Source organism: Taudactylus pleione, unplaced genomic scaffold (assembly GCF_031769625.1).
Source record: "Taudactylus pleione unplaced genomic scaffold, aTauple2 ptg000129l, whole genome shotgun sequence".
Taxonomy (NCBI): Eukaryota; Metazoa; Chordata; class Amphibia; order Anura; family Myobatrachidae; genus Taudactylus; species Taudactylus pleione.
Genome location: NW_028284531.1, coordinates 16,743,613 through 16,764,641, shown reverse-complemented (window position 1 = coordinate 16,764,641; position 21,029 = coordinate 16,743,613). Strand labels below are relative to the sequence as shown.

The 21,029-nt window shown below is 41.8% G+C and overlaps 2 protein-coding genes across 2 annotated transcripts; one reads left to right on the top strand and one right to left on the bottom strand.

The window, feature by feature from the left end:
- Positions 1-3,095: 3,095 nt before the first annotated feature.
- RPL37A (ribosomal protein L37a) lies at positions 3,096-9,550 on the bottom strand. The gene is made up of 4 exons (XM_088472898.1): positions 9,474-9,550; positions 8,825-8,953; positions 8,630-8,712; positions 3,096-3,229 (listed from the first exon to the last, which is right to left on the bottom strand). The coding sequence occupies exons 1-4, from the start codon at positions 9,519-9,521 to the stop codon at positions 3,166-3,168; spliced, it is 324 nt and encodes a 107-aa protein (XP_088329024.1). The 5' UTR covers positions 9,522-9,550; the 3' UTR covers positions 3,096-3,165.
- Positions 9,551-9,562: 12 nt separating this feature from the next.
- Positions 9,563-19,851, top strand: MFAP1 (microfibril associated protein 1). The gene is made up of 9 exons (XM_088472897.1): positions 9,563-9,734; positions 14,574-14,793; positions 15,293-15,425; positions 15,711-15,898; positions 16,443-16,551; positions 16,632-16,792; positions 17,126-17,285; positions 17,448-17,537; positions 19,041-19,851. Exons 1-9 carry the CDS (start codon positions 9,656-9,658, stop codon positions 19,221-19,223), a joined length of 1,323 nt encoding a protein of 440 aa, XP_088329023.1. The 5' UTR covers positions 9,563-9,655; the 3' UTR covers positions 19,224-19,851.
- Positions 19,852-21,029: the final 1,178 nt, after the last annotated feature.

Genomic DNA, 21,029 nt, shown 5'->3' with positions numbered 1-21,029 from the left:
ATATATATATATATATATATTTTTTTTTATTTTTTTATTTTTTTTTTTCATTAGCATTTTAATTCCACCTACATCACCCATTTACAGTTTTTGCTTTATTCTTATTAACACATACTAACACTTTAGTCTCTCACTGGTGTGCTTCACTGGTGAGGCTGGCCTTCGCCGGCTTTTTTGGAGTTCTGCACCCCAGACTGACTAAGTGACAGGGACCTCCAGTATCAGAGAAGCCGTGACGTGGCCCAGAGGCTTAGCCATATTTTTGCAAATATATGCAACTGAGATCTCTGAAATATCTACCACCATGTAATTTTTCAAATCTTATGGCTGATTTCATTCTGAGTGCTGGGGGATTGCTTTTTTTTGTTTGTTTCTTACAGAAATCCATTCAGATACAAAACCATCATGATCTCCTGGTAATGCAGAATCTCCACGATAGAGGTGAAGATCGACTAAATGAGAATTACACTCCCTGCTAAGCAAAGCAAAAGCAGCACTGGTGCATTATGCTATACAGGAGTGAATTACCCACCTTAGTAACTGCATCTTGTGCTCGCAATTTAGTGAAAAAGGCACCTGCACTCTTCAGCTCTCCTCCAAAACCTGTAGTGGACTTGAAGTAGGAACCTCACCCAGTAACATTCTGGGACCTTCTGTGTGACAGGCATTACATGGAGGTTTTACAGTGGATAGGGGGGCCTGACTGACCTCCAGACTAAAGCCGCATATCCACTACACCACAGGTTCTCAAACTCGGTCCTCAGGACCACAAACAGTGCTTGTTTTGAAAGGTCTCCTCACAGAACCACAAGTGTAATTAGCTCCACCTGTGGAACTTTTAAAATGTGTCAGTGAGTAATGAATACACCTGTGCACCTGCTGGGTGACCTAAGGACCGAGTTTGAGAACCTCTGTAGTACACTATTCACTCTATTAGCTATATCGTGTAGTGTGCCCAATGTCATTAACGACATTGAGCACACACACAATGAACTATATCATTTAGTGCCTGCACAACCTGACGATATTGTCAGGTTGGACAGCAGGCTCGGGTGAAGTAGTCAATGACCAATGGGAGCGCGCATCACTGGTCATTGACGGCATATCAACTGGACGACACAATGAACAATTGAATGACGATATTGTTCATTATAATCGGCTAGATACGCGGTATAAGTTGTGTGAAAGACAATTAAGGTCCCTGTGAGAACTACTGTACCAAGGTTGGAAGCTTTAGACTCATCACTTGGATAAGGATATTTGGGAATCAATATGCCTTTGCTATTGCCTTAACTGAAAGAGAGCTTTATCCATCACCTGCTGGCTGACTACAAGGCAAAGCAGATGGACAAACTTTCCTGTGAAGATGAAGTTATGGGAAGCAGACAGCTTACTGGCCTGTTACCATAGCTCATATTTTAAGAATGTCTAAAACAAGTTACAAATACTGCTCCAGTAAAGTACACTAAAACAGTGCATTATTAAAGAAATCCTGAAAGCATTAGCTGTTGGGAGGCCTGGATTTGAGAAACACCGATTTATCTTGATATAATTATCCAAAAATGTTCAAGCCACTTAGAAAGTATAAATGTGGAACACTAACAGCTTTTATATAATCATTGACAAAGGAGCCAACTTGGGGAACCACCTCTCTTCCTTATGGCTGACTGGTTAAAATCATGATGATATGGTATATGCCTCAGACAGAAAGGCAAAAGAAAGGCATTTTGGCAACTAAAAGTGTAGAAATGGCCATTTTGATGCAAAGTTTTGGGAAATTTAAGACCCTTTAATATGCAAGTACCTAATTTTAAGTTTTGTAAACCCCATACTGGTTGCCCTTTTATCACACACATGTATCCCCTGACAACTATTAGGGGTACATTTACTAAAGTGAGAGTTTTTAGATGTTACCCATACCAACCAGATTCTAGCCATTATGTTCTACAAGATGCTAGGTAAATGTTAAGCAGAATCTGATTGGTTGCTACAGGCAACATCTCCACTTAAAAAAACAACAACTGCTCTTTAGTAAATATACCACCTATAGTATAACTTGCGTTAACTCACCTAGAATATTAAACTATTTCACCAAAAGGGACAATACATATTACATTTTGTGAGGCAGGAATAATGTCACTCAAACCCCTGGAGAAAAATTGACAAAGAACCTGCAATAATAGCACATATACACAAACGAGTCTCATTGAAATTGTCAACATCACCGGTTTTAACAGTTAAGTGATGAAACTTGCAATCAGTGGGTATCAATGTAAGCAGTAAAGCAAAAAAATCCAGCTTGCTCAAAAACTACATACTGTAGCATAGCTTAATTTTGTAAGCCCATATTACATATTCAACAGATTGTTCCACTAGTGTTTGCTTAGAGCAGTGGCTCCCAAATTCAGTCCACAAGGCACCCCAACAGTCCTGGTTTTAAGGATATCCATGATTGATCACAGATAGTACCTCTGTAGTTTGATTTAACAAATTAAGTCACCTGTGTCCAAGCATTGTTCTCCTTAAAACCTGGACCATTAGGATGTCTTGAGGACAGAGTTTGGGAACCTTTGTCTAGAGGTTTTTAATCAAGCAGAAAAGTGCCCCATCTGGTATCCCTACCTTTACCAGACACCAGTTGCTGGACAGAGCATTGCTGTACTGGATTAATCCTAGAGGTCATCTATGGGGTGGGGTTTCCAAAGTGGACAACTTCACTTCAGGCCAGAAACTAAAGGCAATGTAAAAGTGGGGCAAAGCAGACTGGCTAATCCAAATGAAATTTAGTTATCATGGAAACTTTACTATTGGACAGGCTAGAAAAAAAAAATAAAAAAATAAATAAATAAATCAAGCAACTGACGTGTAAATCTACATATACGTGATTAACATACACATAACTACTTTTGTGTCACATTATGCAGTCATTATACATACTAGATAAAACTTCTTCTCCCCATGACTTTACAGTGATGTCACCACAGATATGTACATTATGTAAAAGTAGAAAATATAAGTGAGAACTGAGATTCCTCTGTGCAATCTAAATATTCATTTCTAGTAATTAAAGGTACATAAACGTAACAGGCAGCTCCCATTTTACAAGAAATCCTTTATTAAAGAACAGTCCAGGGAAAACAGAGCAGATTTCCAGAGAGGAAGGGTCTACTGGTCTTTCAGCTCCTTCAGTCTTCTGATTGCAGATTTCACTGTGACAGCAGAGGTGGTGCTGGGAGAACAAGAAGTTTTAGTCACACACTATGGCCCACAATGTCTTTATCTTCTTACAATATGCAACATAACAAAGGTGAAATCACATGGACAGGGACTAATTAGATATTTTTCAAATAAATTGGACTAATTACTGCCAGATATCTACCAAGAACAAGGTTTCACAAAACATTTTAAAGCAGAGGAACTGCATGGATGTAATATGATGACACTATCTGGCATTTAATAGCCAGCATAACAGAATTACTAATATTATGAAATTAACAATATATAACTATAACTGCTCGTTCAGACAAAAATGTAAGAGCCTTTCAAAAAAAACAAACAAAAAAAAAAACCCAATGTAATGAAATCCCCTTGAAGATAGGGTCTTTACAGCCTTTACCAACATTAACACATGTGCAACATTTCATTTGCTATGCAGCAGGGAACAAGATATTGTTCTTTCAGACAAGAACCTGTACCCTTCAAAACCATATTGTCACCGGGGCAGACTTTATTCCCTCATATACTGCAATTTGTCAAAGATACTTATTTAATATATTTATTAATGATAAGTCCCTGAAACTAGCCTACCACCACGTAACAGCTACACAACACTGTACTGATGACATGACAGATCTAGGTTCACATTGCACAAGCAAGTACTGTTCACCTCACCAGCAAGTCTGGAACCAGGGCTGTCAGAAAGCCTTTTGAGCAATGGAAGTGCAACTTTCACATCGTAGTTGCTACCATCACTAGAGCTTTCTTCTATAACAAGTCACCCCATTTAGATCACCCAGACACTCTAGGGGGCAATCCAATTGTTCGTTTCCATCTAAAGAGGCCTGGAGGTAATGCAATTGTTTACGCGACCAGCCCAGTGCAGTTTGCAACGTCCATATTCTTGCACAAGAACACACAGTATTAGCCGTGTAAAGCAGATTTTCCCGTGTTCAGTGCTGGGTGAGCTGTAGTGATGGCACTCCCAGCACTTGTGCCCAGCCCCAAAGCTCTATGCTATGTGGATTTCTGCTCTCACCTCAGAAGGGTGCAGCCTGGTCAACAAAAAACAACTGATTTAGCTCCTGGCAAATTTATACGGGACACAATTCTGTCAAACAATTTAAATGCCTCCTAAGTATGTAAAACCTTGTCACAGACAAAAAAAAAGTAAACAGCAAGTCCACTGATGGTATGAGGTCACAAATTAATTTTTTTATGTATCTTTAATAAGCATTACACAGAGTGAATGTTGGGGAAAGCCCCCACAAAAAGAAAATTCCAGACCTGGCAAAGCCACTACAGGCTTGGCCTTTCGTCACACCCAATCATAAGGACTTTGCACCCAGATGTTTGCCTCCATACTAAAGAATTTGACAAATCTTTGATAGAGATGCAGGATAAACAAATATAAAAAAAAGCTGTCTAAGCGTTTGGGTTGCTCTGACATGACCGATCCTGTCCCCGTGTAATTATTCTGCCTTCTAAAAAGTGCAGACTTGCTATTCAAAAATACCAAGTGTAAGTTGCTCTGCCTGGTTAGAAGCACATCTTCCTGATATGGCAGCCTGCCGCAGAGGAATGAAAGCATGGACATTATAGCCAAGCGTGAACCTTCACATTTTATAAACAAAGTTAATCAGCTAAAATGTATGAAGCGTTTGATATATTAATGGAGATTTAACTGTTTAAATGTCCTCGTGTTGTCTTGTGAATTTTGAAATAGGAAGCGTCTATCCTATAGTAGGCACATGTATTAACTCTAGAGTAAACACAGACTCCAGCCATCTAATGCCGCACATCCACTAACGGACAAGGCAACAACAGTACGATTACGACATCATAATCGTACAGTTGTTCCCCATCCCCTGCAGTGCCTACATTTAACAATTAGTCGTTCAGTGTAGGCACCCTCCATCATCCCCGAACATGGTAAATCTGTCATTATCGGCAGATTGACCGGCATGTTCGGGCGATAACTGATGTCGGAAACGACCAGCAGGAGCGTGCATCGCTGGTCGTTTCCGACATTTTAGTGCCCGGTTCATGCGCGATTAATGGGACGACTGAACGATAACACTATCGTTCAGTCGTCCATTAATATCTGCTAGTGGATGTGTGCCTTAAGAATTCACAAGACAGCCATGAAATTAAGACGAATATGTGGTTAGTGTTTTTTATAAGCCTATTCAGAATGTGCAAATTTAAAGTCAGACAGCAGATGGATTCTGGGCCTGATTCAGAGTTGGGAATAGAGTAAGATAGAGCAAGTAACACTGTACCTGAACAAACCATGTTGCAATGCAAGGGGTGCAAATAAATATTTTTTTTGCTTGCAGGGTAAACACTGGCTGCTTTTGCATGTAGCCCACACAGGATGGACAGCTTTATTTTTGCACTGCAATTAAGATTTAAGTTTGGACACATCCCTCCAAAGTGTAAATCTCTGCACATATTACAACTGCCCCACCTGCAGTACAACATGAATTACCAAGATGCACAGTTACTTGCACTTTCTAATACCTATTTCCACTAGCTCCAATAACCCGGGATTTTGCACGTGAGCGCTCAGCAACCCGGGTTATTGTGCGGTGTCAAAAAACAGGGTTGAAATAAGCCGGGTCGAGTGACCCGGCATTTCAACCCTGGTCACGAGCAGGGTTGAACAAGTGTTCAACCCTGCTCGTGCTGCAGTGTGAACGGGAAACCCGGGTCGATGCGACCTGTGTCCCGTTTTCTGCAAAGGAAGAGCCGGCGCTTGAAGATGAGATCATCTCCAGGCATCAGCTCATCCCGTGACGCCGATGGCGTCATCGCCCCGGCATTAGTGCTGGGTCAGGCCACCTATCTGACAGGGGTCTCAGACAGGTCGCGCCCGAAATGAGCACATGAACATAACCACAGGTGTGGAAAACCCTGGCAATCTAGTGGAAATGGGGTAATACTCTATTCCCAAATCTGAATCAGGCCCTGACTTCCTCTCCTAGGACTACCTCATCAGCCAAGATTTGCCTCAGAGCTGCTGAATCTCCCAGCTAATGCTAAAAAATGTTGCAGAGTAGCCAAGTGTTGCTTTCCTTTTTATCACCATCTTTATCTTGTCCTTAAATCACGGCCACCGTAAGACAGTAGTGACGCCACCACAAAGAACTACAGAAAGCTTTGATTCTTTACAATGACTAGCAACTTTGGAAAAGTTGATTCGAAGTGGGCAACAGAAATCCCTCGGGCAACCAATTCCATCCACAATGCCAGATGCACAGTGATCTGAGATGTTAACAGAAAGCAAGCCGTGCTTAAATGATGTAAAATCCTGTGAAAATGGAAAGGTTTTATCTAAAACAGAGGAAGAATGTATATCTAAAGGCAGCCATACACTAATTATTGGCCCGATCAGCCAATTATCGGATACCAGGCCAATAATTGCAGTGTATAGCAGCAACAGTGCAGTAATTATTATGGTCAGGGATGAGAAGTCTTCCAGCATGCCAGACAGATGGATATACTATCAGACAGACCAATTATCTGACAGGGTATATGGCAAGGTCAGATATTTGGTCTCTGATGGGAAGTTTGATCTCAGTGTATAGCCAGCATGTTTTCACCATATCTTTGCAAGTGAGAAATACACTTTAATGAACACAGATCCTCCATAATCCAATGTCCATCTGAGTCTGTGCCACCTGTGAAATGACTAACAAAATGATACTGGATTACATGCAGACCTCTGTGACAAACTAGTAATTTCCCTCACTAGTGGCCTTCAGAATCCCCAATTACAAACAACCTACATTCTAGCCAGAAAGTTAGTTCTATTTCTTTATTATTGCAATTCCTATTAAATGTAATATCAGCATCAGTAGTGCATTCGTCTATCAGGTATAGAGCAGAGTCCTATATCCTTCAAACTACAGCAGCTTTCAGCTAGGCTCGTAGTGTTCGAAATACAGGTCACAGCATATTCGACTTATTGTGTTAACCATGGCAGAAGGATTGGTAGAGGTACAAGACTCCACTAGGAAAAGCTAAGCTTTTTGGAGTTTAGACCCGGTAGTTTACACCATCTTCAGATGGTGTAAACTATTCTAAGCCATGGGGGCTCAGGGGCAAGAGAGATCCTTTCAATCTCTCCCCTGCAGCTCCAGGAAGCTAACGCTGTGCTCAATGTCAGCTTCCCCCCGGGGGAAGTCCTTCACTTCTGTGAAAGACTTCTCCTAAATGTCAGGGATAACGCCACCACAACCGCTGTCCCTGCGAGTTCCCCTTGATACATAGCAAGGATATTTTCATAAAAAATGTAAATATTCCTGGCAAGATGGATACATATAGTGCCGCAATTATTAGTACATAGACCCCTAAACTTAGCTAAAAAGTTTGGTTACTGTTGTAATGCAGTTTTCAACTGTTCATCTCTTATTGTACAAGATCATAAACAGAATAAATCATACAGGTAAATTATACAAACAGTAGGGTTTCCCATCCTATGGCATTATTTGTTTGGTAAATTAAGACAAGTTCACATACTTTAAAAATGTCTAAATTTAAAAGATAAAGCCACTGTTTGAAATATATCAAAGGCTGCGCATTACTGAGCGAATTACTATATGCAAAAATACCTTGTTTGTAGCTAAATAGGTTCACCATGCTGCATTTCATTCCTTTGTAGCAGGATGTTAGGTGGGAGGAGCTTCTCTTAGCAGACAGCTACTGTGACAGCTTTGCAGAGTTGTTGTGGAGAACACTGTACACTGATAAATTGTACAGGAGTGGGGGAAGTTCAACTGTTTGGGCACCCTGTGCCGCAAATAAACTGTTGCTCCGTTTGGGTGCAAATACCACAGGCGCCCATTATTTCTGCTCGCCTCCTCCTTGAGGTGGCAAGCAGGAGTGGGCAAAAAGTCTGGCTTTTCGCATACTTTCCCCATCAGGCCCAATAATTTAGACTGGTATAGCCGCTTTACGCAACTAAACCTGGTCTGTTTGGACGCATGTGCAAAAAGCAAAGGGGGCCCAGCGCCAGAACAATCGATTATCGCCCCATCAAAAGTAACGGGCGATTGTGCGCACTAAAACAATTTAATCACTTCTGAAGTGTCACACAACAACCATTATGACTACATTAAAGCTTCTTGACCTATATACTATACCATCAAGATCACCATACTAAAGATGTAGTTAGAGCTCCAGCTCCCTGTTGTAGAGTAGGTAGGATATACTTTACTTATACCAGAGGTGCAATGGACTATCAGGATTACAATAACCCATATAATATACATTCACTGTCCTTAACTCAAGAAAAAAAAAATCTATTGATAGGGTACATATCTTTTCTCCATTATAGCACAAAAAAATAATAGTTTAGGTTTCCAATACCACTACATATGTGCTAGATTTTGTTTTGTAAGACACTTACTTGTAGGTCCAGGCTCCTCCTGCTACAATTTTCATGCAAGAACCACAGTGCCAGATTCCAACAGCCCTTCTCTTCATCTTGGTCTAACACAAACGGAGACCCAAACATTAGCTTTTAGAGTGCAAGACAGTATAATTCCCAGAAATTCTATATATTTCCATGTATGTAAAAACCACTTTAGAGTTCAATATTTACCTTGCCGCAGAAGGAACATGTGTACTTTGCATGTTGGCTGATTTCAATTTTCTTGACCATCTTCCTTAGGGAAGCGCCATAACGGGTCCCATATTTACCCACAATGCCAACCTTCTTTGTGCGCTTGGCCTGCATGAGACATGACAAGTGACGAGCTGATTACAGACATGTACAGTAATGAGCAGCTTACTACAACTGGGCGAGTGGTTGTTGCAGGAGTTTTGCACACACTTAGCCAGAGTAAGTGGAGGCTGTGTACAGGAAGAGACTCAGTGACAGGGTAACCAGTAAGCATTAGGCACAAGCTGTACAGGGCCTGATTTACAGGTCACTCATATTCCCCCCAGCGGTGCACAGCCTGGCTTACTATGTACACCTGCGGGCAGGCCGGGCGCTGCTACAAGAGTCCAAGCTTAAAGCACACCATTACAGGGTAGTGACATGGCCTGTAGGCCTCATCCCCGGCCTGTCCTGACCAATTAACCCCATCCACACAACCAAATTAAATTCCATCAACAGGGCCATCCACATAAACATCAATAAGGCAGCTAGAGGCCCCAGATAGACGGTCCGGGTGTGCGGGGACGGCTGCGGGCAGGGGATGGGAACGGATTGGGTGACGGGGCGCGGAGAGAGATCCCTAGCTCACCATCTTACTCCAGGACCCGAGCGGAAAGGGAGGGAGGTCAGCGCGCATGCGCCGATAACAGCTCGCGCACCCGGAAGTTACCATAGAGTAAAAACTCAGCCAGAATTCGTCTCTGTGGTTTTAGGTCCTCCAACGTTCCAGCTGCAGCTCCGTGTGTTGCTGCTGATCGGTAACCGGCAACCATGGCGTCCGCCAACGCACTCAACAAGCAGCCGCCTATACAGTCTACGGCCGGAGCCGTGCCTGTCCGCAATGAGAAAGGTAATAGCCAGAGTGTACGGCTAGTCAGTAACTCAGGCCGGTGGTCATAGTAGGCCGCACTTGCAAAACATCCAGTATGCACTTACACATACCCGATTATACCGTGCAGCCCGTTTCCCTTCAGCTGCCAAATGGTGACGGTGGGATGACTGGGGTATCTGTTGTTCTGGGTGTGTGACAATGTTATTACGGTTAATTTGGTGCTAATAGCAGTTGCAGTGTAGACAATAATAATACAGACACACAGAGAATGGCTCTAATGGTGCATACACACGGGACGATCGTCAACGATAATGTTGAACGATCTCCCGGGTGTGCTGGATTATCGATCACTCAGCACACCGTCCCTGTAGTAACCTGGTCGATATCAGCCAGGTTGGCCTGTATGCATATGTGCCAGAGTATCACAGGTCGTTGGAGGCACCGAAAAATGCACAATATGATCGTTATCGTTCGTATCGTGCATTTTAATTGTACCGTGTGACATACCAGGATTATTGCAGAGTACAACAAAAAACAGTTTTGCAGATGGATTGTGCGTGTTTGCACATGCTGTGGAGCTGCGTGTACATAACTATGGGCAATTCAGAGTTTTACACAACAGTCGCATCTCCACTTGTGGCTGAAGGCTCATCACTTAAGGTGCATACACACTAGACGATATGCTCCCTGAGCGATATCGTCTAGTGTGTCCCCGGCAGGCTGTGCTCAATGTCGTTCATGACATTGAGCACAGCCGCTGAACAATATCATTAGCGATATCGTTCAGCGCCGGGCTCTCTCACCCATTCCCTGACATGCAGCAACCTGACGAGGTCGTCAGGTTGGCCTGTATGTCAGCCCGATGAACGAGGATGACGAACGACCCGCGGGAACGCGCGTCATCGTCATCATTCATCTTTTTTGTGTTAAAAATGGACGATAAAGTGGACGACTGAACGATAACGATATCGTTATCGTTCAGTCGTCCACTTTAATCGCCCAGTGTGTACGCACCATTAGAGATTACATCAAAAGCTCATGGTTAGCGACAATATTCCTGGCACAATGGAAATAATTTTTCCATTTGATTCTGGGTTTGCGATGGTTGCTAACCACCGCATGCCTCCTTCAGATGCCTATCTGAAGTCAATTGACTTGCTAATTCAGTTGCAGACACCTGGAAGTGATGTGCCATGCATGCACAATGTAGCTGTTCTACAGACAACAATTGATATTTACCTTGCAAAGGCTACTTTGCCCTCACAAGGCATGTTCGAATGGCGGAATCGCCACCACTCTTCTATTAGACAGATCCCTTGCACCAAGGCTAGGGCTGGTGCAAGTGTGCACTGATAGTGTTGATGGTTATGAAACCAAGCATATGGTGCGTTCACAGAGATGCATATGACTAAAGCTGCATACACACACAATTTTTTTAATGGATATCGTTTAACGATAATTGATGGCAAAAATCGTTCACTTTCTGAGTCAAACGATGAACGATTATCGTTCATGCGCGTTCACGTTTGTAGTTTGTCGTTTGTAGTTTGTCGTTCAGTCAGACTTGTCAACTCAACGATTTTCATTAAGGGAATATGCAAAAATCGTTTGTAGTTCATAAAAATCGTTCATGACATTTAGTAAATGAACAACTTTAGTAAACGATTTTAGTAAATTTTTTCAAGGGAAAAAATCATTTACTCAAATCGTTCATTAAAAAAATCGTTGTGTGTGTATGCAGCTTTAATATATGGGATGAGTAGCTGCATTTTTGCTGTATGTCAGATGACCAGGACCCTGTGGCTATAGTTTTCAGTGGTAGATGACAATAAGTGATAAATGACAGGTTGCTAATATTAAACTAAGGTTATCTGTATTGGAATTTCGGATTAATGTTTTTCCCTATTTGCCTTAAAATCAGTTATTTTTAGCTAATTATGCTCTCCCACTACCAGCAATCACCAAGTTGATTGTCTGCTTTTCCCATTGCACAAGCTAATAATTATTATTAGGAGAGAGAGCTCCTGAAGTATGACACTTTATATATTGGAAGATTTTTCTCACAGTTTTGTGCTAGATTCCCAATCGTATATATAGCAAGTTGCAGTAATGATATTGTGTGGAAACAATGTTGTGCTTATCTGTCAAAATGCAGCAATGCTGGCTGGGTGCAGGGAGACGTCTACTTGATCAGCACTGTATTCACAAGCAAGATAATAATTATTAATAAAAAAATAAAAATAACAATGAAATGAGTAATGTTGGGCATACACTGACAGATAAAATGTGTGTGATACTGACAGACATTTTATCTAGCAGCCTGACACCCATCAGATATTGTGGCCATACACTGTGACATTTCCCCATTGCTCCCCTGTGATGGAACAGGGAAAATGTTGGTCTGCTGCGGCAGTGCATACACTGCCAGATGCGGCCAGCTTGTAATTTCTAAATAACGCATCGGACAGACATGAAGGACGATTCTACATGATCGATCGACCTATCGATATTTCTTGATTGGTCGCGCCCATACAGTACAATACCTGGCCGATCACCTAACATTGACAGATTGCCCAGGTAATTATATAGTGTATGCCCAGCATAAATGAGCTGGTTGATTTAATCAATTTTATTCTATATTCTAATATATGTATCTATAGAAAAAATTAGGGGTGCACTCATCAGTCTTCTTAAATGCTTTTCTTTATTCAAATAGATAAAATAACAGCAATTGCAGGATCAACGTTTCGGTCCTATACCTGTACCTTTGTCAAGGTATAGGACCGAAACGTTAATCCTGCAATTGCTGTTATTTTATCTATTTGAATAAAGAAAAGCATTTAAGAAGACTGGTGAGTGCACCCCTGATTTTTTTCTATTTTATGGATATGACCCCGATGGGTCATATATGGGTTGATCACCCCAGCATTGGTATGCCTTAAGACGTGAGTGTGGACAGTGCAGCAAGTATATGGGCTGACCGCCCGTACACACAGCACAATGCAGCAATATATTTATTTACTATTTATAAACCGGTTCTCATATAGCGCAACATAGAACAAAACTGGGTAATAACAGACAGACATAGAGGTAGGATGGCCCTGCTCGCAAGCTTACAATCTATAGGGTAATAGACATTGATACACACGGATAGGTGCTACATATTGGTCTAGCCAGATTGCAGATGTTCTTGGTGGGCTGTATGACCCAGTCACACCGGAATGTTGGCCAAAGGTCAGGAGGATGTGAATGCGAAGAAAGAAAATGTGTGAGGTTATATGTGGACTGTGGGAGGAGAAGTAATTAGATCTGCAGATAGACATCGGCTGTGCAGCACAGCCGATGTGATATGTCTGTGAACGACGTCGATCACAGATATATCGCTGGTGCACGCTGGCCGACGCACACACTATATATTGGTCAATATGACGGCCAGTGTGTACCCAGCATTAGAGAAATGTCGCAGACAAATCTCCAGAGCTGAGGGAGCGTAGGTTACGGAGTGAGAAGCACACTGCCCACAGCACTCTGATCCTTTTAGTACAGGTCAGATAATGAGTTTAATAAAGGTATCATTCCGGACAAACGTCATTGCTCCCATTATTATGCAACTATTTATTACTGATAACTGCCCACTGATTAAAATATAAAGCCAGGACCTTCTGCCAGGTTGCTTTAAGTAAACTATTATGGAGACACTGAATGCCTATTCACATTAAAGACTCCACCCTGAAAAAACGTATGTAGCTCCTATACTCTAGGCCTTATTCATATGTGTACGCTAATGCTGCTGCTGTAAATGTATACACAGCGTATGTGCGGAAATATGCAAATGTCACATTTTCCAGGATATGTATTGACACCCACAGGCTTCCCAAATCGAAGCAAGCGACTGCGTACAAAGACGCACCATCGGATACAGATCAGTTGATTATACGAGTTCTGGGTATTCCTATGGTGGCGCAGAATGGTCATCGTAACTGAGACATTGTAGACATTTTTACTGCAAACAGGATTAGTCATGGGTTGAGGCACGCCCGAATATGTTTGCGACACGCCTGCTTTTTCGTCGACACCACCCCCCCCCCCCCCCCCATTGCCAATCACTTTTGCGAAGAAATCCTCACTGTCAGCGACATTTTATACATGTGCAGACCACCAATAATCTCTCCACTGCACAAACATCAGCATGTCGTCCTTCTCAGAATCAGGCCCACTGTTTACAATCACCAGAGAACACGGTGATCCAGCAAAGGTTCCACTCCGCAGGCCACTATCTTATTGATCAGCCAGCCTGTTTTAAACAAGTGTCTTCCCCCTAAATTTATGGGATAGAGGAATTGACAACAGCTTCACTTGTTTCTAATAGGCTGAGAGGAAAGAGGCGAGGAGTGCGTTGTGGTACTGTTAGAGCTGTCGGTTATTAGTGTTCATTCTAGCCCTTCACCTGTTAAAACCCGTGCAGTTCCTCTTTCCTGCCTGGGGTGTTACTCTATGTTCTGGTGCTTCTAGCACACAAACTGCTGTATTTCAGCAGTTTGTTGCATCAGCTGAGTGTGCTAGAAGCACCAGAGCAGAGAGCAACACCCCAGGCAGGATAGAGGAACTGCACGGGTTGTGACAGGTGCAGGGTGCTAGAATGAAGACTAGGTGAGCATGCAGATCCACAAATGGAGTATAGCAGGTGCTCAGCTTTTGTATCACCATTTTGTACTACGTCCCATCTATAACTCAGCACAATAGTAGTTTTACTAATGTATTGTGTTATTTCTATGTACTATCAGTGCTTTTCTGTACAGTTCAAATTCTTTGCTTTGTGAACTTAATCTCCAATGTGACTATAATGACATTTTCCAGGTGAAATTTCGATGGAAAAGGTGAAGGTGAAGCGCTATGTCTCCGGTAAAAGACCAGACTATGCACCAATGGAGTCTTCTGATGAGGAGGATGAGGAGTTCCAGTTCATTAAGAAGGGGAAGGAGCAGGAAGTGGAAGTGGAGGAACAACCAGAAGAAAGCACCAGTGATCCTCGTCTACGGCGATTACAGAACCGTATGAATGAAGATGTGGAGGAGAGGTGACCACTTTCCTTATTATATAACTATAATGTAACTCTTAATTCGGGTTGGGTACGGGATGCCGCCGGTCAGAATCCCGACGCTGGCATCCCGACAGGGTTAGGATACAGACACCTGTCGGTATCCTAACCCTACCCCTAACCCTCCCCCCAGGGCCTAAACCTAACTCTCCCCCTAGTGCCTAACCCCACTACTTACCATCGGGATGCCTGTGCCGGGATTCTGACGTGTGTTGGCATTCTGAGTCCCAGCATCCCTAACACCAGGATAATGACTACATCCCCTTGATCCTGTTGCCTGGCATTTTCTGCATACCATCTCCCTTTGATGGCTTCCCTGGTAAATCTTGTATATCTGCTCTGGTAGATAATAAACAATCCTTGTGTCCATCCTCCTCCAAATAGTTTTCCCATGAAGTCTGTAAGCATTTTAGAAATACTAGAAGTATATTAGTTTGGATGATGAACTGTGTAGAGCGTTGTGAAATGTTCCCTGCAGATTGGCCAGACACCGTAAAATAGTGGAGCCAGAGGTGGTGGGTGAAAGTGAGTCGGATTCAGAACCAGGTGAGGAATGGCATGTGGAGCGAGAGGATACTACTGAGGAGGAGGAAGAAGAGGTGGATGATGAGGTGAGTTATGATCCAACCTTACTTTGAATCTTGCCGCCTCACATGGCATTAACTTTCTCTTTCTTCTTGAACATGAGCTATTTACCTGGGAAGCCGGATAGTAATAACTTTATTTCTTTATTAAGAAATGCTGCAAGTTAACAAAAAAATGTGTTAATATTTTATTGCACAGTCGTACTAATTGCTCTAAGATCATTTTGTTTCCTAGAGACTGTTCTGTTACCCAGCTCGTTATATCGGACTTCAGTCTATTACACAGTTTTCTCCTTTGTGCATTTCTGCCAGGAAATTGAGCGGCGCCGTTCTGTCATGCGCCAGAGAGCTGAGGAGCGGAAGAATGAAGAGATGGAAGTGATGGAGGTAGAAGATGAGTGGAAGTCAGGGGAAGAGTCCGAATCTGAGTCAGAGTATGAGGAATATACAGACAGTGAAGATGAAATGGAACCAAGGCTGAAACCTGTATTCATTAGAAAGTGAGTAAATGCAGGAAAGGCATCTCACTTGCTGTCATGCGTTAGCCTTGCTAAGAGGTGTAAAGTCTGCATTTTGTGGAACGCCTTTTCAATTTCAGGAACATTCTGCTAGAGCGCAACGTACGTAACCTACCTTTCACGTGACCTACCTTTCAAGATTATTTTAAGGGTTTGGACTACTTCTGGCCAATCCATCATTAAATGCCATTGGCCAGAGGTCGGTGGATTAGATGTTAATCCTGGCTGATGAGAGCAGCGCATAATTGAATGTGGACGTCCTATTGTAAATGATCTTCTCACCTCACATGTCTCCAGTCTAATGGCAGCTCCCCATGCTATCCCAACCTTTAAAAGAGTTCCCTTCTTAAGACGCATTTTATTTATTACGTTGTACATGCCCCCTGTTATGTCCTTAGAAGCTGCTTCTGTGGCTGTTTTGTACACCAGTGGTTTGATAGAGAAGATATTCTGAACTCATGTACAAAATCTATTTTAATGACTAAACCTGACTTGTGTAAATGGATGTGCTTTTATTCCACTACAGGAAGGACAGGGTAACTGTGCAAGAAAAAGAGGTTGAAGCACTGAAACAGAAGGAGGTAGAGGCCGAAGCTAAGCGTATGGCAGAGGAGAGACGTAAATACACCTTGAAGGTAAATATCGGCAGTAGCCATGATAAATGACTCTTGGGCTGTTAAACATGAAAGTTGCATCATCCTTTGTTGTCTTTCAGATTGTAGCAGAGGAGACCAAGAAAGAGATAGAGGAGAACAAGAGGTCGCTGGCAGCTCTGGACGCACTGAACACAGATGATGAGAATGATGAGGAGGAGTATGAAGCCTGGAAAGTGCGAGAGCTAAAGCGCATCAAACGTGACCGTGAAGAGAGAGAAGCGTACGTTGTCCTTCATCATTTCACATGCCGCACGCTGGGGACTTTTTTTTTTTCTATTTCAGTTGTATGAAATTGATTTTCCGTGTAACCATCCCTATGGTTTTAGACCAATGCTCTACCTTGGGACCTAATATATGGACATATATAAACCAAGGTGGAACCAGTGTTATGTGTATCAATTATAAAAACATAATGCCAGTTTATTGGCAGAAAAGGTTTCCTGTCGATAGGAGACATATGCTACAATGAAATGTTATTGCCACAAAATGGCCGCCTCCAGCTGTCTAGGTGGGAGTGCACTTAAGCTTTAACTTTTGTTTCATTATGCAACAGGATGGAGAAGGAGAAGGCAGAGATAGAACGCATGCGTAACATGACAGAGGAGGAACGCCGAGCCGAACTCCGTGCCAATGGCAAGATCATTACCAACAAAGCACTGAAAGGGAAATACAAATTCCTGCAGAAATACTATCACAGGGGCGCTTTCTTCATGGTAGGAAATGATCCAGCTCCCAGAAACTTTTATCTATTTATTTGTGTGTGTGTGTGTGTATATATATATATATATATATATATATATATATATATATATATATATATATATATATATAAAATCTCTGTATGTTATATAACTTTTTTTTTTTTTTGTCATCAGGATGAAGATGAGGATGTGTATAAAAGAGATTTCAGTGCTCCCACATTGGAAGACCACTTCAATAAAACCATTTTACCCAAAGTTATGCAGGTGCGCCATATTTTCACATTTTAAATTTTACTGCAATATAGGAAATGCTTAGAATTTGTATTATCACAATAGCTAAAATGTAATTAATTGTCTTTCTTTGCACTGACTATTCATGGCATTTTCCTCCTATTACATTGTTTTAGCAGCGCTCATAATGCATTTATTCTAACATTTATTACTACTGTTCAGATAGAGAACGCTGCAATGAATTAGCAACTCTCAAGATTTAATTCCAATTTAAAAAAAAAAAAAAAAAAAAAAAAACAGGTGATGAATAATTATGTAATCAATGATTGCAAAGATGCAACTAAAAAAACCCTGGTCAAACTAGATTGTTTCTGAGATCAAAAAAATAAGTTACTTAAACCAACCTCTGTGTAATTGTTTCACATCATCTGAATATAAACACATTCCGGTCTGTGTGAGGTCCCATCACTGGTGAGTGCATTTGCAAACAAGAGCTTCTTAAAGATCAAAACAATCAAGCAAGTTATTTCAAAAGTACCAATTTTGGGTAAGGATATAAGAACACTATCAAGTTCTTCATAAAGGAATGAAGAAACTCTGACACTAATGGGAGTGACTAGGACTGGCTGTCCTATGAATGTAACTCTGTTGGCAGGAATGAAAGAAAAGTGCCATGGGAGAACTGTAGCCTGGACAATTCACACATCAACGCTAGTTTGGCTGTAAGAAAACCGTTGCTGATATATATATATATATAAAAAGAAAAAAAAAGGTCTTTGCATTTGAAGATGCACGTAGAAAGTGGAAGAATATTCAGTGGTCCTAATAGGACTTCAGTTTAACTTTTTGTTCTCAATGCTAGGTGCAATGTTTCAGTGCAGTACTGATGCTGTGCATAGGCAGAAGAACACTACCCTGCCATGACGTGTGGTGTTTAAAGCATAATGCTATGGGTGATGCTTGTTGAATTAAAAGGCAAATTATATTTGTCATATTATAGACAAACTTGGGAGAGTACACCCTGCTAATGTGTTCAAGATACAAAGGCCAAAATGTAACCGCCTGTGTGTTGTGGCGAGATGTCTGTGTTTTAATTGCAAACTTTAAAGCAGGAAGATATATTTAGATGTAGTTCTTCAGAGAAATACCGGGCAAGTCCCTTTCTAAAAAAAAAAAATAAGACTGAGTGGCCATGTCATAGCCTAGATCAGTGTTGGCTAACCTTGACACTCCAGCTGTTATGGAACTACATAACCCAGCATGCACTGCTGCAGTTTTGCTATTAGGGCATGCTGGGATATATAGTTCCACAACAGCTGGAGTGTCAAGGTTAGCCAACACTGGCCTAGATCATAGTTCCATCTTAGATTGGTGGAAATTATTTTAAAGTTTCTAGTCAATATTGTCAGTACTTTCTTTATTTATTTTATTATAGGCACCGTAGATTTATTAATTAATTTATATTACATGATTTCTTTTTTCATTTTACAATTGTCTTTCCACTAATTTGTATATTTTATCACTGTTTTTATTTAGGTCAAAAACTTTGGCCGTTCTGGTCGAACAAAATACACTCATTTGGTTGATCAAGATACAACTTCATTTGACTCTGCATGGGGACAGGAGAGTGCCCAGAATACAAAGTTCTTTAAGCAGAAAGCAGCTGGTGTAAGGGATGTATTTGAGAGACCATCTACGAAGAAAAGAAAGACCACTTAATGTAGTCTACACTTACGGACTTTGTTGTTTCTACCAGCCAGAGTGCAGGATTAAATTAGTTGTGTAAATAATGTCTTATATTGTTTTTGTACAATATTCTAAAAATTCACTCTGTTCTAGCCATGAAGGGTTACTGTAAAAATATATAAATATACTCAGTGGGTGGAAAAACTTTTTAAACTTGAAATCTGTTGGGGTAGTGTTATCTGTTGAAGGGAGGTGGAATAAGTGCCCTTGTCTACAGTCTATTGGTGATTGCAGGGCTTCAGCTGTTGCAGTGAAATGTGTAAAATACCTACATTCCCATTTACTGAATTTGTGTCATTTATTTAGGGACTCCACATTTCTGAACAAGCATAGGGATATTTCGATAATGCCCATATTACTGAATTAGACCCATCAGTACTTGGAGTGGGACTAGTAGTTTAGTAACTGCTTCCGTACTAATAGTTGCCAATCCTTTTTCCCGAAGGAGCTACACCGGCCACTGCCAACATAACTATGTTAGAAAAACCCTGTGTTTACAATCCTGGCATCGGAGACAACCTTTATCATTTTTAAACTATGTGACACATTGAAACAAAATTGAAATTTGAGAAAATCTGTAAATAAATTTCTAAACTATTAATTGTTCACAATTGTGTTTCTTGTTTGAAGGACAAATGTTCCAAATAAGGTTACTGAATTATAGGTTACACATGGGTCTCCTGATCCGTTATAGGAAAAATTGGAGGTAACATACAGAAAAAATAGGATTTTGGTACTTACCAGTAAAATCCCTTTCTCCGATTCCACAGGGGGCACTGGAGATCAAGACACTGGGGTATAGACTGGTGGATTAGAGGAGCTGGCACTTTAAATTTAGAACTGTGTATGACTCCTCCCCCTCTGTCCACCAGAAGCCCAAGTTAGAGAATTGGAGCCAAAGGAGATGGAAACAGAATAAGAAGATATAAACTGAGGAGAAGGAATAAACGCAACAAGACTGCCAAAGCCGAATAGAAACACCCCACACAACAACATAGTGCATACTACCTATGTAGAACATGGTGCATACAACATATGTAAATTGAACACAAAGGCAGGCTGGGAAGGCATTCAGTGTCCCCTGTGGAATCGGAGAAAGGGATTTTACTGCTAAGTACCAAAATCCTATTTTCTCCTTCATCCACCAGGGGACACTGAGATCAAGACACTGGGGACGTCCCAAAGTTTTCCTCCCCCGGGTGGGAGAGCCCTGAGGAACCTGTCAAACCCTGCGACCAAAACTAGAACCTGGGGCCACAAAGAATCAAATAAAAGTGACCGTGGACCAAGTGGTCACACAGCATAAGGAAAGCTGAGACGCCACGGCGTCAGCCCAAAAAGCACCCACCGTAAGAGTGGAAGTGCGAATAACAAAACTAGCAGAGGTCGTGCAGAGCAACAGACTGTCGGATGGCCATACGGATCAATTTGGCCAACTTCTGCTTATAAGCAGGCCAACCGCATATAGCCGCATCACAAGGACAAGGAATCTGACCTCCGCAATGGCGCTGTACGGGCCCATAAATCCGGAGATCCCACACAACATCCAAGGTGAGAGCAGACTGAGAGCCATCTGAGAACCCGGAACACAATTTGCTGGATGTAGTGGAAAGGTTAAACCACCCTAGACAGGAAGACCAGCCTGTTACATAGTTCCGCCCGGACAGCACAAAACTGAGATAAGTAGGCCGCACGAAAGGGCTCCCAACTCTGAAAACCCCCCTGGACGAGGCCAAGAGCAATAGGATAACCAGTTTCCAGAGAAGACTTAGGCCCTCA